This window comes from Peromyscus maniculatus, chromosome 1 (genome assembly GCF_049852395.1).
Source record: "Peromyscus maniculatus bairdii isolate BWxNUB_F1_BW_parent chromosome 1, HU_Pman_BW_mat_3.1, whole genome shotgun sequence".
In the NCBI taxonomy this organism is placed as follows: Eukaryota; Metazoa; Chordata; class Mammalia; order Rodentia; family Cricetidae; genus Peromyscus; species Peromyscus maniculatus.
This window is the reverse complement of record NC_134852.1, coordinates 40401472-40419210: the sequence shown is the minus strand read 5'-3', so window position 1 is coordinate 40419210 and position 17739 is coordinate 40401472. Positions and strand designations below refer to the sequence as shown.

Below are 17739 nucleotides of genomic sequence, written 5' to 3'. Positions count from 1 at the left end.
GGGTATAGGGTTTGTAAAGCTGGAACATGGAAAACAACCAAAGCCTCTTTGCAGGCCCAGTTCAGAGGTGAGGAGTTGTGTCTGTGTTTGGTGAGAGTCTTAAGATTTCCACCACTCCAAGAGGGCTTTGTCAGGGATCCAAACAAGTGGTCAGTCTTAAGCAAGGCAGGGGCTAGCTGTAAATTACAGGACAGGGGATGTGTAGTTGTGGATGCTACAGGCAAGATGGACACACCCCAGACTCTCTGGATTCTAAGTAAAAGTGAGCATGATTTAGGGTAAGTGTAGGAGGACCCAGAGCAGTTAGTCTGAGCATTGAGGTGCAGGAAGGATGTAGATGGTCAGCGACATAGAGTCCCAACCTGAAATTTCTTGCAAGTTGTGGAAAGTTACGTTTTGAAGGAGAAATTATGGGAAACCTTAAGCAAGAGTAAATGTGAGTTGAAATAGCTGGGAATTGGAGACCCAACACCTTGCACAAGCAACAAGGTGTCTAGGCAGAACCGAGAGCAGCGTGCCATGAGTTCAGATGTATTGAGGTATTAGGCAATATTGGGATGCTATGGCAATTGGTTGCTATTGGCACAGTGATAGGGGGACCACGAGTCCCAGTCACCAAAGCAGATGTGGAACTCACTGGTCAGGCCTCTAACCGGGCTGTCTTACAGACCGTGCGTGTCCAGGGCAATGACATCTCGCACCGCCTTCGGTTGTCTGCTGTACGACTCCAGGATGAAGGAGTTTACGAGTGTCGTGTGTCGGACTACAGCGACGACGACACTCAGGAACACAAGGCCCAGGCATTGCTGCGCGTGCTGTCGCGCTTTGCACCGCCCAACATGCAGGCTGCTGAGGCTGTGTCCCACATTCAGAGCAGTGGCCCGCGTCGACACGGAGCCCCCAGTGCTGTCAGCTCCAGTAACACAGGTGCCACTGCCCGCACCACCTCTGAACCCCGGCACAGCGACAAGAACGCACTTCCTGGGAGCCCTCCTGCTATACCAGAAGTTCCAGAGGCCGCTGCCGCTGCCGCTGCTGCCTCTGCGACCCACACAGCCACCACCACTGCTGCAGCTGCTGCTGCTGCTTCATCAGCGTCACCGCCATCGGGCCAGGCAGTCCTTCTGCGCCAGAGGCACGGTTCCGGTAAGGGCAAGGGCAGGGCCCCAGAGGAGTCGTCTGCGCACAGGAGAGGGAGGGGACCGACCGGGATATAGTTAGTCTTATTGCAGCTGCAGTTGTGTGAGCCAGGAGCGCCTTTCTTGTATTCTCTGGGTGTTTTCCCAGTCTTGATTCTTAGCCTGTTGGAGCACCCTACCAAGTATATTCATGACTGTGCGGGCTGCCCAGCCTGGCACTGAGACTGTAAGGATTGTAAGGCATCATCTTTTGGGCAGCACTGAGAGCTGTACTCTCAGCCCCTCAAGTTTTGAAGGATATTCCCCAGGTGGAGTACTGGCTCCTTTTGAGAGAGGAAGAAAACAGTGGAAGCAGAGAACTGTCTGTCTTTGCTGATTGGTAGCACTGAACTGTCCTACAAGGTTCAGATGGTTTGGCTGTGTAGCCTTTGCTCAGTGACTTCTAGGTGTGGCCTTACATCCAGCTGTAAATTCTGTATGTGTATCAGACTTCCACTTCTTGGTTCCAGAGGGAAGAGAGATGAAGATGGGGCCCTCAACCAGTTATGAAAGCACACGGAGGTTGATACCCACTTTCTTGGGGAGCTGAAATCTGGGGAGGCAAGGAGCTGAAGTTAGGAATTCTCAGAATAGAAGATAGGCCCTTGAGGGATGTTAAATAGAGGTAGTGAGGATTTAGGATGCCGGAAAAAGCTGTAACTACTGTGCCAAGTACCTCTTCTTCTAAGAAGCCCCCCTCTCCAACCCAACTCAGAGGGAGACCACCTTCAATGTCCACTCCTAGTGTCTGATTTTAAATAATTCACCCCCTGTCTGAACCCCTCTTCTCTGTCTTGTGCACTGCCTATTTCCCATGAAGGGAATCTCTACTGGTATTACAACCTGTAAGTCTAGGAGAGTCATAGAGCACTAATGGGTTAGGGCACTGTCTTGCCCCCAGGTTGGCTGTTCTTAAAGTTCATTTACTGCTGCAAACTAAGTATGCAGGCTCCTAGACTGTCCTCACTGAATCTGAGGGGATAGGCCTCACATCACCTTTTATTCTACCCTCTTGCTGATCCTTAAGCCCTTGAACATTTGGAAGCAGCTGGTCCATTCTGAGCATCAATTCAGCCTTGTTTCTCCCTTAGTTACTCTTCCTGTGGGAGACTGTACTGTGTCTCCCTCCTCCTAAGGAAACTACTTTGTGTGTGTGTCCCTCATGATAGTCTTCCTATGAGACTGCACTGTATCTCCCCCAGCAGAGTCTGTTCTGTGACACACACACACACACACACACACACACCACACCACACACACACACACACACACACACACCACACCACACCACACACACACACACACACACACACACACACCACACCACACACACACACACACACCACACACACACACACCACACACCACACACCACACACACACCACACCACACACACACACACACACACACACACACACCACACACACACACACACACACACACACACACACACACACACACACACGGTAACAGTAGCTTACTCTGTTTCATCTTCCTTGTGTGAATCTACTGTGTGTCTCTCCTCTGGAAAACTTAACTCTGTCCTTATCCTCTGGGAATTAGGAGGTGTTTTGTTACTTTTAGCTCTACGAACCTAAAAGACCCCCCTCCAAGCTGTGAAAAGATGGATTAGCTCCAAAGAACCCCCAGTTCTTCTCTTTAACTTGGGATTTTGTACCATCTGTATTAATTTAAGATAATGTTAGGTGCTATGACAAACCCCCAAAATGTCAGTAGCTCCACACTCCAAATTTATGGTCTTATTGCATCATATCTTGTCCTGGGGTGGGAATGACATATTCTGTTTAGTCATTCAGAAATCTTGGCTGGCAGACTGTATTAGCTCCAGCAAGCAGCTCCAAAAGTCTCCCTGGGAAGCAACATATAGTAGCATATAAACATATAAGGGAATAGAGATAGAAATGTCCTTTTGACCCAGTTCTAGCAGAGAATGGATCTCTAAAGCTATAAGGTATGCATGGTGCACAGTGAATTCACTTATTTCATATGTATTTAGAGTAGCTCTATGTGTGCAATATTTGTGAGAAACTGAAGAAAGTGTCACTCCAACCATTCTGTAGTGCTTCATTTTCTCTGAGAAAGTCATTCAGGAATGGCAGGTTGGGTTTCTAAGGACCAGATGAGGATATCTGCCCTCATCCACTGACAACCATGTGACCCCACATAGATGCAAGGGTTTGGAGGAAATGTACCAGTTGTCTAGACAACTGTTTTCCAGCTTCATCTCTCTGCAATGGAAGAGGGCACACTTTTGAAAGAACTGACAGTCTCTATATAGCAAAACTGGGTGTGTTAGGAAAGTGTTTATTGACTCTTGCTATGATTGGCTTAATTGCTGCTGATTAAAAGACCCTTCTGCCCTTTTCTCTTGGAAAGTAGGAAATAAGTATATGTGGTAGAGTGGAACAAACCTCTGGACTGGTCCTAAGAGCAGTGACAAAACAGACAATATGAAAGCCCAGATAAGAGTTATGTTTATGGCATCTAAGCCTTTGTCTATGACTTTAGGTAAGTGCTTTAGCATCTCTGTAAAGTGAATAGTATATTAGTCTGACTTTGCAATTGTAACAAATTGGAACACTTTAAGAAACAACTTGGCTCATTGTTTCAGACTTTCCAATTCAGATATTCCATTGCTTCTGGACCACAGTGAGGCAGACCAACATGGCTAGGTACATAGAGAGGGAGCTCAGTGTGGGAACTTCTGTGCATACATGCTCATCATCATTGCTGTGGCCTAAGCTGCTCTGGATGGAGAGGAAAGGAGGAAAAAATGAATAAGCTGGCAGCTGGAGACCAAGCTGTAGAGAGGCCTTAAGAGATGAATGGCACTAACAGGGTTGATTGGAGGTTTTGACCCGGAAATCTCATGTACTTGAGATTCATAAGAGTGAACTTGGCCATACCCATGAAACTGTACTGAGATCAAGGACATGAGCTCACTCCTGTTTGAAACTCCTATTCTTTTGCTAGTGACTGGCCCTTGAGAGCTACACTGGCCTTGAGAACCAAGCATGGCCAGTCTGTATGTTAGCTACTGGAGTTGGATGAGCAAGTGAGGATGCTCCAAAAGGTCTTCTCCTGCACAACAGAGAATTCATCCCTGGACTGGGATGATGTACTACATCCAAAAAGACATAGGTCTTTGCAGGAGAACTCTGATAGCAGAGTTGTCAGAGCTATCTGACCGCAGGTGGGGTCTTGGATGCCTGCCAGCCACAGGGTCCTACATTTATGCCACAGAGGTCAGGGTGGCAACCAGGTGGGGATTTTTGTTTGTCTTTCCTGTGGGGGACAGTAGTTTTCACTGCCATTCTGAAAGCACAAGCAACTGAGCTCCCTGCAGGGAAGCTGGCGCAATACTATTGCACTGTCTTGCTCTTGATATTTCCATTACTCAGTAAATTTTGCCAGCTTCTACACAGGCCAAGAAGAAGCATACCTCAGATCAAGCCCTGATTTCTCTCCAGCTCCCTCCTGAGGATGAAAGGGGGTCATATGAATTCAGCAAGCCTATGCACTTCCCCTATCATTGTGCCCTCTCCAGGAAGGCCTTGGGAAAGCCACTTAGTTGTAGGTACCCAGGTATCCCACTCAGAGTCTGGAGAAGTGGGACATATGGCCTCTAATCTGCAAATGCACCTAACAGCTTTGATTCAAAGGAGAGAACCATTCCCAGTGGGTGAGGTTGAAACCTTTAGAATGTTTTCATTGTTGCTACTAACCTTCTGCAAGACTTCCTGGCTGGATACCCCAGCTCTGGGTCCCCAGGGAGACAGCAGGCTCAGGAATATCTCAGAGGCCCCAACAGCAAGAGACTACAGCATGTTCTGAGTCTGCCTCCCTAGCTTCTTTCCAGCGCACAGATCTAAGCCAGAGAGGCCCATTGTTCTCGGTTAACAGACAGACATGTTTATAGTACTTCTCAGTCAGGATACCGGTAGAGCAGATGGCACAGTCAAGCAGAGTCAGTGAGGGGCATTGGCACAGGGTATTTATGAAGATGAAGGCAGGGTTAGGCCAGCCAGCAGAGGAAGGTTGCAAATCCCCAGAACTGGCAGCAACAGGAGCTGTTAGTGTCTGTGTGATACAGAAGGGGTGAGGGGCAAATGAAATTGGCAGAAGTCAGAGCAGCTGGGGAACAATGTTCTAAGATCAATTCTGTGGTCTCAAAGTCTCAATGGAGGGACCCAGTTGGCTTTTCATGACCCCAAAAGGACCTGATTTCTTTCTTGCATGTTTCTGATCTGTCCTCTTATTAGCCAAACCCTTTTGAAAGCCAAAGACAAGGGCATCGAGAGAAGCTGTCTAGAGAGGTAAGCCCCGGGCTTAGAGCACAGTGAAGAAGGGCAAAGGGAGGACCCAGGGGACTGAAAGTGTCACCTCAGCTTTGGTGTAGTGCATCCTAGCCTTTTCAGATCAACAACTTCAAGGGTGGCCCAACCACCTCTCCATATAGTTACATATTATATGCCCGAATTTGTGAAATGAGCTATTTCAACATTTCCAGGAAAGAGTAACAGGGCAACTTGCTTAAAGCATTGCCACATTGTCCGTTTCCTACTCCTCAGCCAGGAAAGAAAACCTTTTCTCTGCTCACCTGTACCCAGCATGGCCATGTATGCATTTGCACTAAAAGTTTGTTTTAAAAACTCATTTGTTTCATGTCTCATTTGTCAAGAGACATTTTAGTATATATGCTTAAAATAACCATGGATTGGATTAGCAAAGCAGAGAAGAGCAGAGAAGGCTGTGTCCCTTCCTTACTGTGTGAGCCAATCTGGCTACTCCTGTGAATGCTGATCCACTGTCAAGAACACTTTCCTGCTGGTTGCCATTGAAAGCTGGGGGAGACAGAGTATCTTCTAAACACTTCTAATGGAGGAAGGGCAGCCCAGCCTCAAAAAAGAATATAGTTTACAACAGAAAGACTCCCATGTTGGAAAGAGGTTCCTTTCTCTAGGGACCTTGGGACCTGATTGTAGTGAGTGACCTGTAACTAGCCTCAGAGCTCCAGTAATGGGGGAGAAGCACCACAAGCCTTGCTGGGTGTGTCTGGATGCAGAGAACTAGATGCTCCCAGTATTTCAGTTAATGGGGATAGGACAGCTAAGGCCATGGGTGTGACTGTGGTATTCAATGTTGCAGAGGCTGTTTCTTCTGGGAGCCATCCAGGGGGGAACATCCTTGGGTGTTGCCATGGCAACCATAAACCATGACCAAATGGGTTTGTGACTGAAGTGAAAACACTCACCCAACCTTAACCTGTGCCCTGGGTAGATGACAAAGCTGGCACAGTGGTATCAGGGTAGTGCCAGAGAATCAAAATGCTGCAGAATCCCCAGCTACAACATCAAGGCCAGGAACTCTGGGCCCAGGAGGACTTGTAAACCATAATTGTAAATAGTCTGCTCTTCCTTCGAGCTCTGATGTGACATTAAGGACCTCATATTTGGGAGGAGGAAATAAGCCTGGTAAAGGATGTCAAATGAGGGAGGCACTCACTGAGCATCCTGAGGGAGAAAAAAAAAATGAAAGGACTTTGTGAAAGGACTATTAGAGGCTCACAGCTGGCAAGAGACATCTGCATCTTCCTGAATAGTGGCAAAGTCGTGTCTTATCAGTGACAGGAGACACTCTCCCTCTCAGCCAACCACTGGGATTCTGTCCAGACCAGCCTCATGATTCCCATGAGTGGGGACTAGAAATGGCTGCGATGGACTATTGATGCAATCAGGAGAGGCTTCCTGCAGGCAGACTATCTATCTCCAGGCTTGAAAAATCAGCTAGGGATGATGTTCTCTTAGCTTAGGTGAGGCCCAGAGAAGTTCTAGATTCTACTATAGCTCCCTGTCCAGCTCCCTATGATGGACTATGGAATGGAATGGCTTTGTTCTTTACATCTACTCATGAGTGGTCAATCAGCTCACAGCCTAGTTTTCTCTCTTGTATTAGAGATCCCCGATAAATACCAGCTGCTCCTGCAGTGTAATGATTATTCATAGTTATACTTACCTTTTACTGAGCACATATGCCTGCTGCTGCCACCCCTACTATCCACAGCAATTTCCCCTAACTCTGGCTGCCTCCTTTCATCCCCAAGAACACAGCCCCTTCTCCAGTTTGTTGCTGGAGCCCAGACCCTTTTGTCCACAGGAATGGCAGCCCCCAAGAGAAAAGCCAAGCGCCAGAGTTTCTAAATGTCACGAGGAGCCAAACCGCTAAGGAGCTACTCATTAAATTCACCAGGAGCACATTTTTAAAGCTCTGAATGTTAAGGATTCCCCAAGCATCCACAGGGATAAACGGGGTCAAGTGCTTCTGTAATATGATATTGATTAGTCCTGCTCCATGTGGACAGTGATGAGGGCTTGCCTGTGGCCTAAACCTTGGACTTTATGGGGATGCTAGCAAGGGTTTAAGATATTTTTGCAGCACAGGGGGAAAACGTATTATCTGTTTTATTCCCCTGTGCTTTGACAATGCTTCCCGGGTATCTCTTGCAAAGTCATCTAGAGAAGTGAGAAGTCTGCAGGGAAGCTGAGAGTGAGCCAGTCCTGTACTTCCTCCCTCTTCCTACCTATTCCGTAGGGAAGACCTTTTTCAGAGTGGTGCTTCCTGGGAAATTAGTCTGGTGGCTTTGGTAGTTTAAAGGAAGAGGCTCATGTAAATACCAAAGAGGATCACTCCCTTGGGAGCCTCCAAGGTTAGGGTTTGACTCATATGGAGCACTGAGTGATGGAGCAGATTGAGGGAAGCACTTGTCCATGGGAAGCCCTCAGTAACTTGTTGAAGTGTAAGACTGGAGCCTGCCTATGTCCTTCCTGCAATAGCCCTTGAGGCACAGGCCTGCCCCCAAAACATGCTCAGATGGAGCATGTCTTTGAAACAATTAGATTTCCTGTTCTGTCATTATCACCATCTAGGATAAAACATCTTAGATACTTTAGACTGGCCAAAATGGGCTGCTGTTACTGTCCTGTTAGTAGATTTCTTTTGGTGCCAGATGTCTGTTCAAAATAAGAAGGAAGCTGTGTTGGTGACTTTTCTCAGCACTGTGACAAGATGCCTGATAAAAGCATCATTTGTTTCCAGGGTTTCAGAGGGTTCAGTCAATCATGGCAGGAAAAATGTGGCAGCTGGATGCTCTGTTTTGGGGACCAGTGGCTTCACACACAGGAAGGAGAGAGCTCAGGTTTGAAGAAGAGCTGGGCTATAAGCCTCCAAGGCTTGCTTCCATTGACCCACTTCCTTCAGCCATGCCTCCCATCCCAAAGGTTCCATTCCTCAACCTTAGGACAGTGTCACCAGCTGACAACCAAGTTGAGAACATTTCACATCAAACCAGGCAGGCAAAACCAGGTTTACTTGCCAACAAATTCTATTTCTGGGCCTTGGAGCTCCAACCACCCAGAGTCACAGTATTCAATGTTCCTTTCATAAACACCACATTTCCTCCTGATATGTCCACCCGTGTGAGTTGGAATCTTGGCTTCATCACTGCTATGTACTCTCCTCTGTGGGGAACAAGGTCCCAGGCTGCCTGCATCAGAGGAGGTCATCTGTTAATTTTCAAAATTAAATGAATGAAACACCTGACAAAACAAGGAAGGATTTATTTTTGGCTCAATTTAAGAGGCATTGGTTCATATGGTGGTTTGAATGAGAATAATCCCATAGGCTCAGATGTTTGAATACTCGATCCCCAGTTGGTAGTGCTGTTTGGGTAGGCCATGCTGGAGGAACAGGTTCAAAGCCATGCTCCATTCTCAGTTCACTCTCTATTCCCTGCTTATGGATTGAGATGTTATCAATTCCCCAGGGCCCAAGGGGGCTTTGCTATGTCTGGTGTTGGGTATCAGGGAAAAAAAAAATCTACGTACACTATGTTCTTATGTCTGTTAACTTTTTCCCTCTAAGACAAAATTACATCAATTCAGCTATAGCTCCACCAAGCATTCAAGGCAGAAATAACTAGACATACCAAGCTCTATATCCATCTACTTTCTTTCTCTGGGATGAAATCCTGTCTCCATAACTGCAGTTCCATCCAGCTCCCCAGCTCATAGCCCTGCTAATGACTAACTTCTATGCTTCCAGCCTCATCTTCATCCTCTGTATCCTCTTTCTCCATCTCTGCTACTCTCTACTCCTGGCACTCAGAAAACTCTATCCAGGATCTGCTTACCCTCTAAGGAACCTCTGTCTTCCTCTCTTCTCTCGCCATGCTGTTCTGTCTTTGTCCACAGAAAATACCTATCCTTTCTTTCCCTGGGCATGTGGTTCCCAGCCTCCTCAGAAATGTTGTTTTATCTCTCACCTTGATATGTAAAAACCTCTTTTATTCTCAGTTAAAGTGCTCTGGAGAACCACTAGGTCTCCTCAAGGCGAGGGGTTGGTCTGAGCTTCATTAGCACAGGAAACTAGGCTTCTCCAGTTTGTCTCCTAAGCTCAGCAGGGCAGTTAGTAACTTAGTAGATTCTGGGAACCCAAGGATTTCATAGCAGAAGACAGCTGAAAGGCTGGGTAACACCAAATATTCATAATAAATGGCTTTGCCTTTTGACAGACCCTTGGCCAGTCAAAGTTCAGCTTTAATACACAGGTGAATCTCTATGATATATTCTTGTGGCCCACAAGAAGATGTGGACTCTCAGCTTCTGCTCTCAGTTTCTATTTCCTGCTGTCTTGCTGCCTCCACTCCACCATCATGGACTCTAATCCTCTAGAACCATAAGTCCAAATAAACTCTTTCATAAATTACCTTGATTATGGTGTTTTATTACAACAATAGAAAGTAACTAATATAGCACTTTATGGTGGGTAGAGAAGCAGAGAAAAAGGGAGATTCTTGTACTCAGCTCTGCTGGTTCTCTGTTTATCCCAATGAGAACTTCAGCCCATGGTATAGTGCCACCCATAATCATGGTGGGCCTCTTTCCCCTAATTACTCCTTTTTGGAAGTGCTTTCACTGGCACACCCAGAAGTTAGACTCACCAGTCTCACAGGAACTTCCAAATGCACTCAAGTCAACAGTGATGATCAGCCATCATAGGATGTTTACAGAGCATAGAGCTCAGCATCTAGGAAACACTAGGAGACGTTGGCTCTTGTCATCTAAAGTTTGTGAGAATGTCTTTTAGTGTCTAGATCATCCAAAAAGCAAGGCACTCAATGTGAGATTTACTTCATGAGTTCATTCTCCTTCCTATACACCAGTTAACCTTCATGGAGCTTATGGTGGCGGAAGGAAGATTGGGGAAGCTGATGGACCTTCAGTACAGAAAGTATGGAGCATTTGCAAATGGCTCAAGTTGCTGTTGTGTACCTTCTCTCTGCCATTTTTTGAAGGGTGGATAGGAAATGGGGTGGGTACCACGTAGTCTTCTCTGCCTGTCTAGGGATATTTTCTATGAGTTGAGCTCCTAGTGAGCAAGAACAGCTTTGTCACAGTTTCTCATGCTCTAGAAAACTGAACCCCAATTCTAGTAGGTTCCCTGCAGGGCTGGCTATGCCAAAGTGGTTCCTTAGGGAAGCCTTACTTGTGCTGTAGCTGTGTGTGCTTTGCTGCCCAGGCTTCCATTTGTGGGGTACTATTGTGATGGTAAGAGGTAGTAAGGCCACAGAGCAAGGAAGTCAAGCTTGGAGGAACAACTGTGTTGTACAGCAGGAGATGACTGCCTCTCCATGGCAAATGGAAGCAGAAGAAAGAAGGCCCTTCATGGTGTTAGGTAGCCACAGAGCCTTGAGGGAAGATCTGAATTACTGGATAGGAGAGGCCTGACATTATTGGTGAAATTATTAAGGCCACTCCACGTAGTTAAAAGGGAGGTTTATTCTGTGGGGTAACTTACAAATGAAGGTATAGTTTGCAGGGTCTGGGAAAGGTATAGTGTAGTCCAGTGGTGTTCTCTGGAGAACTCTGCTCGGTCTACCTTCAGTGTCCTGGGTCCAGGAACCAAGAGTGCCCGCGCATCTGGATCTCGGGTCTTCAGGTTCCTCTCTCAGCCCTGCCTTGTAGGTGTGACAGTTACCGAAGCCTCAATAGGGCTTGGGACTTCCAGGTCAAAGCTGGAATGGCTACCCACTACATGACATCATCTAGGAGAACATCTCATAACCACTTTTGTGTTGGGAAGCACCATGCCTTGTGGTGGATGTGTTGGTGATGGGCAGGTTCCCAGCCACCTTTATAGGATCAGGTCTGCTCTGTATTCCTGCATCCTGTTTTTAGTACAGGACTCTGCCCATCTTTCTCAATGTGGTATCTGTGTCCAGAGATTGCCAATAAGGAGTCACATTGCACCCAGGGACAAGTGAGAAAGCGGAATAAAGATGCTACAGCCAGGATGTGCTGGGAGCAGAGTGTGAATGGATTGCATGAGGAACCACAAGGCCTGTCCCGTTTTCTTTCAGGCCAGCATCAACCTGCCTCTGAGTGGCACAGATAGCCACTGCAGAGACACCCAGCACAGTCTAATTCCTGGTGTTGGACAGCACTGGATAGAGAGCATCTCCTTCAACTGACTCCTGGTCTATCACCCGTAGCTGTAATGTCATTTTTTTTCCCTGTGACAGGGTTTCACCATGTAATAGCCTTGGATGTTCTGGATCTCACTCTGTAGACCAGACTGGCCTGGAACTCACAGAGATCCACCAGCCTCTACCTCCTGAGTGCTGGGATTAAAAATGTGTGCCACCATCACCTAGCTGTAATGTCAATTCTTTATAGAAACTTATTACAATTGATTTTGTACAAATGGCCACTTAGCCCAAAGGAAAGATCTTTAGTAAGCCCAGGGAGGGGAACTAATGTAATAGTAGGGCTGGAGATGTGGTTCCTGATCTGCTCCATGCCTCATGACAGGCACTGGGCAGGGTCAAAGGAGAGACACCCCACCTGAGGGGAAAGCTGTGGTCTAATGTTCAGATAACCGTAAAAGTGGGTCAGAATAGCTGGTAGTTGGGAGAATGGTGTCCAAGACTTAGTAACTAAAGGCCTCATTTGAAACTTGAACTTCTCGAAGTTCCCTGATACAGTCTCTGGGCTCCACAGCATAGCACTTCCTTTCACTGTTCTGAAGTGTGAGCCTAGCTGAGTACCTTCCCTAGCCAAAGCAATAGAAGGTATTGCTTCTGTATGTCCACTGTCCTGTACTCAACAGGTCTGGAGCTAGTTCACTCACTCATTCATATTCAACCAATGTCCACCAGATGTCTTTTACATGTAGTGATAGCTGTGTACCCTGTGAGCACAATTTGAATATAGCCAGTGAGGTCTGAGAGTCCTACACAGAAACTAACCCATGCACCCAAAGTTAAAATCCACTCTTACAGGTGCCATGTTAGAGGAAGACCCAGAGGAGGACCTTTGGTAGCTAGGAATGTTGGAGGAGGAGGGCTTGGTCTTCAGGGGGACAATTAAAGGTAGAGGCCCCCATAGATGCAGAGATAAGAGATCTCAGTTCCAAAGAGAGCCATGGAAGTGCAGTGAGCTGACTGCTGCAAGCTACCTAGTCTGTCATCTGCAGACTGGGGATGGTGGCTCTTGCCCTGCTGACCTCTAAAGACACCCAAGGAGGAGTAACTGAGGATAGAGCCTGGAAGGGCTTCACGAGGAAGGAAGTTCAATTCCTCTACTCCTCAGGCATTATCTGTTCAAATACACAGGAGTGCCTGTTGTGTTTGAAGCCTGTAATTGACTTTCTTTGGAGACTCAGCAAGAAGGTACCCGACCAAGCCCTGGAAAGCTTAAGAGAACCACAAAAGCAGAAGAAGTGGTAGCACACTGGAGTTAGAGGGTAGTCCGGTACAGTCCCCTGCACCCTCTAGAGCTCAAAGGAAGAGAAAGAGTGGAAGGACAAGTGGGGGGGGCAGTGTCAGACCCCCAATTCTGCTGTTTCTCATTCTCATTACGTCCCATTCTACTCCAGTGTCTTCCACACTCCCCTCCTTTCAGCCTGGGTGTTTCTTCAGCCACCTAAAACTCACTCTAGGCTTACCCAAGAAAACCAACCATTATGACTGGAGTCAGCAGCTACTGTAAGTGTGGAATATGCAGCCTGGACATAAACAGGAAGGACAAGTACCTCTTCCCTTTCCCCAACGTCTTGGTGCATTGACATCATGGCACTCAGAGCTCTAAGAGGGTGAGGCTTTCAGTGGGCACAGCACTGGCCTAGTAGATCAATTAGAGAGGGAGACAGCTGGGGCTTTGTCACCATCGTTGTGTGGTCTAGCCAGCCCTTTTCCTCGTCGGCCTCTGCCTTAACACATGGAAGACAAGGGGTGTACAGAGCAATGGGGTTCTGTTTCTTGTTTAAGGCTTGTGATACTGTATAAGCCAAGGTCTCATTGTGAGTATGGACAGGCCTTGAACTCATTCTCCTGCCTCATCCTCCTTGTTGCTGATGTGAACCACTATGTTTGGCTTTGATTGGTAATTTTTGAATTGAGAAACTCTTACAAGGCATAGTGGTACATATGCATATAATCCCAGCTCTGGGGAGGCTGAGGCAGAAGGATATAGAATTCAAAGCTAGAGAAGGCTACACAGTGAGACTCAGGAATGGGAAGGAGAGGGAGAGAGGGAGAAATTGATTCTGAGAGATAAAGGAATCCTTGTATAGACATCTCTGGGACCTTATATGAGGATTGAGAAGGAACAGGAAGACACAACCCAGAGCATTCCAGTATTTTACCCTTCTCCAATCAAAACAAACAAACAAAAACAAAAACCTTTGCTTTTCTTTCCTATTTTGGAGCTTACATGTTTGAAAATTACCAAACTTGTCAGCACTCTAGGTTTGTGTTACTTACGACATTAGTTACAAAGGGAGATCTTAGAGGTGTGTTGTGCCCATAACCCACCTCCAGGAGCACTGAGCCTCTAACAACTGTCTCAATATTTGCTTGTAGTCAGTTGGATGTAAAAGAACTTAAAATGGCGCTAGGAGATCTGCACCAGGCCACTGTAGGGAGTGTAGGTGGAGGACTGAACCCCCTCTCCCCCCCCCCCCCCCCCCCCCCCCCCCCCCCCCCGGCATATAGCCATTCCTGGACATAGGGTGTCCCTGCTGGTGAAGAAGGGCTATTTCATGGCTTGGGATTGTAGCTTCATAGTGGAAGGTGTGTGCTGGGAGTGTTGTATGGTATAACTGAATCCCATGCCAGGATATGCACTGGTTATCACTGCAAATAAGACAAGAAGCATAACTTGAGGGACACCAAACTCGAGGGACAAGGGAAACACCAATTCCATGGGATGAATCTCTGCCTCTCACCAAGAAAAGAAACTGTTTTTGACAATGTAAAGAGAGAGGGTAGTGACTTCCAGGAAGCGGGGTTAACACGTACAAATGCCCTGTGATAGCACATAGCCAGGAAATTCAAAGGTCTGACAAAGATTTAGTCGGGCTCTGCAAAGAAAGCAAGAAGTCAGAAAGAGTTCATTGGTTAAATAAGACAAACATGTAAGACTTCAGGGGCTTTTGCTTTCCTCTGAAGAACAAACAGGGTGGAACAAGGCAGAATCCTTTGGAGATGATGGCTCTAGCCACAGTGTGGAGACAGAGATGGGCAATGTAGCTGAAGGAAGACAGTGCCAAGAGAGGACAGTGTGTGGGCTAGTTAGATGAATAGGTAGATGGATGCCTGCATGAGAGGTGGAGTGGGTAGGTAGAAAAGCAAGTATCTGGTAGGTGAGCTGATAGAAAGGTGTGTAAATGGGTGGATATGAGACAGGATGATCATGAGGAAGTGTGAGTGGATGGAATGATGGATAGGAGGATGGTATGTGTGGGAAGGGATGATGAGGTGAATGGTGAGAAGATACATGGGTGGGTGCGTAGGTGAATGGATAGATGGATACATGGTTGAATGAATGGGTAAGTGTATCAGGACTGGAAAGAAAAATAAGTAGGTAGTAAAATGTGGAAGAGAGATTTGTAAATGAGTATAAGGAGGCCTTTATTTTTTCCTCATGACAACAAAAGTACCCAACACAGAACAGTTTAAATAATGAAAAGTTTGGGGCTCATGGTTTCAAAAGTTACTTGTAGATTCAAAGTGGGACAGAGAACTGTGGTGGGAGCATATGTTGGAGCACAGCTGCTCACTTCATGTCACCGAGGCCTACACGATATATAGTTGCCCCAAACAACCTTCCAGTGGCCTAACTCCAACCAGACCCCACCTCCAAAGATGTCCATTCCCTCCCAATAATCTCATCAAATTACGAATCCATCAATGGAGCAACACACTGATCAGACCCTCATGATCCAGTCACCTCTCAATGAATGAATCCACCAATTGAGGGCCTAACCTTCAATATATGAGCCTTTGGGGCAGAAGAATTTCAAATCCAAGCTGTAACAATGGGTAATGGTCTTAGAGGAAGGGGACATGGGTGGACACATAGATGGATGAGTGAGTTGAAGTGGATGGAAAAAGTAGTTGCTGGGTAGGTGGGAAGAGATGAGGGAATGGGTGTGTAGCTGGATGGAAGGGGATAGACAAAAGGACAATTGGATCTGTGGATAAAACATGAGTGGGAAGATGGGTGAGTTAGGAACCAGGTGAACCTTACAGGATGGGTAGATTGCAGCTGCCAACAAGCCTCGGTGAGGAATTTCTGGAACATCTATCAGGAAAGATGCCATAGAAAGAAAGGTCCTAGGCAGTAGCATAATTAGAATGCCATGCTAGCCCATGTTCTTTGTCTACCTCTGAACAACAGGATAGGACAATATGATGGGCAAAGCTGGGGTACAGCTAGTCCACAGATTACCTCCAGCTTTCTGAGAGCCTTCTGAGACAGTTGAGGTATACCCTCCTGTGACTGGACACTGGGTTATCTGGGGAACAGAGCCTGGCTGCAGACTTGTTGATGGTCATCAAAAGACATTATAGGTTTGTCTTCTCAGACATTAAAACATATAGTCTCCAGGTGAGTGAATGAATAACTAATTGTATTTGATTTAAAGATTAATGTAACAAGAAAATACACAAGGCTGTATTTCATGAAGTGTTTTATTCTAGAGTCGTATTTTAATGCATGACACAACCTGGGCAGTTCATTGACACTAATCTTATTTAATGAGCACATATTATAGAATTCTCCAAGCACTATCCCTGGGCAATTAAAATGTATTAACCATTTTGGCTAAATTATGTTTCTAAAGGAAAGTTCTCAGTGAGAAACAATATGCAAGTATCCCTGAAACAGAAGACAGAGGGAGGTTGTAAATGGGAAAACAGGACTGATAAAGCTGATAGTTCTGGTCACAGGGCTAACCTTCTTCTCTGCCTTGGGAGCAATATCACATACTAGGTGCTTGTCAGGCCTGGCTCTGAGAAGAAACATAGGGAGGCTGGAGCCCAGACCTCTGTTGTTTAACAGGGCAACAATTGAGAGTCCACTCATTCTGTGCCTGATTTGGGGAAACCTTGGACATTGACTCGAGGGCCATGAATACAGAACAGGAGAAAAAACCACCAGACAACTTGAATGGAAATGAGCTGGGTGAGAGGTTTGAGGGAGGGCCAGACTCACTTATCCATCACCCCAGCTCCACTCTCCAGTCAGTGTAATGGGAACATGAACACTCCAGAATCCATCCTCAAGTCCACATTTCACATTGGGAAATAGACTCAGATAACCTATAGCAAGTGTTCCCAAACCGTGTTTCTTGGAATCCTGTAAACTGCTGTGCACTGCCAGCTTCATTTGGTTCTGTTTCTAATAACTGCATTTATATTTGCATGTTAATTTATTGTAGTGCTGGGGATCAAGAGCCTTGCACATTCTGGGCAAGCATTGTACCACTGAACTACACCTGCAGCCCCTCACTGGTGGATTCTGGACAGATATTCTACCACTGAGATGCATTGATCCCTTGTCAGACTTCTGGTTATGGTGTTTTGATTACATATAGTAATTAGTTTGAGAAAGCAATTCTACCATTTAAATATATTCAAATACAGTTGATATGGTCCAAATAACATGTAAAAATATGTGCACAAATTATATATATATATACTTTGTATAATATATGCATATATATTTGGAAATAGACGAAATCCACAAAATATTGTACACATCAATGCACTGCCTTCTATGGAAGGGACTTGGAATAGCTTGTAAAAATGCATGTTGCATGACAGAACAGATTCAGGAAGAAATGAGTGAAAGAAAAAGTTGAAATGAGTCTGAAGTGCATGAGAGATGTATCTGCGTCATAGTCAGTTAGAAGGTCACGTTACTAAGCCTGGCTCCCTAGGGATCCAGAACAGGTTCTTAGCCCCAGGTGGAGGCTGTGTATGGAGCATCTGGACACTGCTGCACAGGGGGCAGCTAGGGCATAGGAGAGTGTTCAACTATTCACCTCACAAACACTGACTCTCACAGCACAGGCACTATGCAGAAACAGGGAGGCACACAGCTGAGTCACAGTTTCTCCTCTCTGACTCACCCTTTGGCAGAAGAAAAGGGTGTCAGAAAGAAAACACACCCACAGCTACCCACGCACAGCCTGGGA

General features: G+C 46.3%; 1 protein-coding gene across 3 annotated transcripts in view; it reads left to right on the top strand.

Annotated features, from left to right (window-relative positions):
• Vstm2b (V-set and transmembrane domain containing 2B) overlaps nucleotides 1-17739 on the top strand; it is a 33298-nt gene that overhangs the window by 3623 nt on the left and 11936 nt on the right. For all 3 annotated transcript variants that reach the window (XM_006992507.4, XM_015986152.3, XM_076577271.1), the window contains one exon: nucleotides 669-1146. In XM_006992507.4, the coding sequence (XP_006992569.1) occupies nucleotides 669-1146 (478 nt within the window). The remainder of the gene's footprint in view (nucleotides 1-668; nucleotides 1147-17739) is intronic.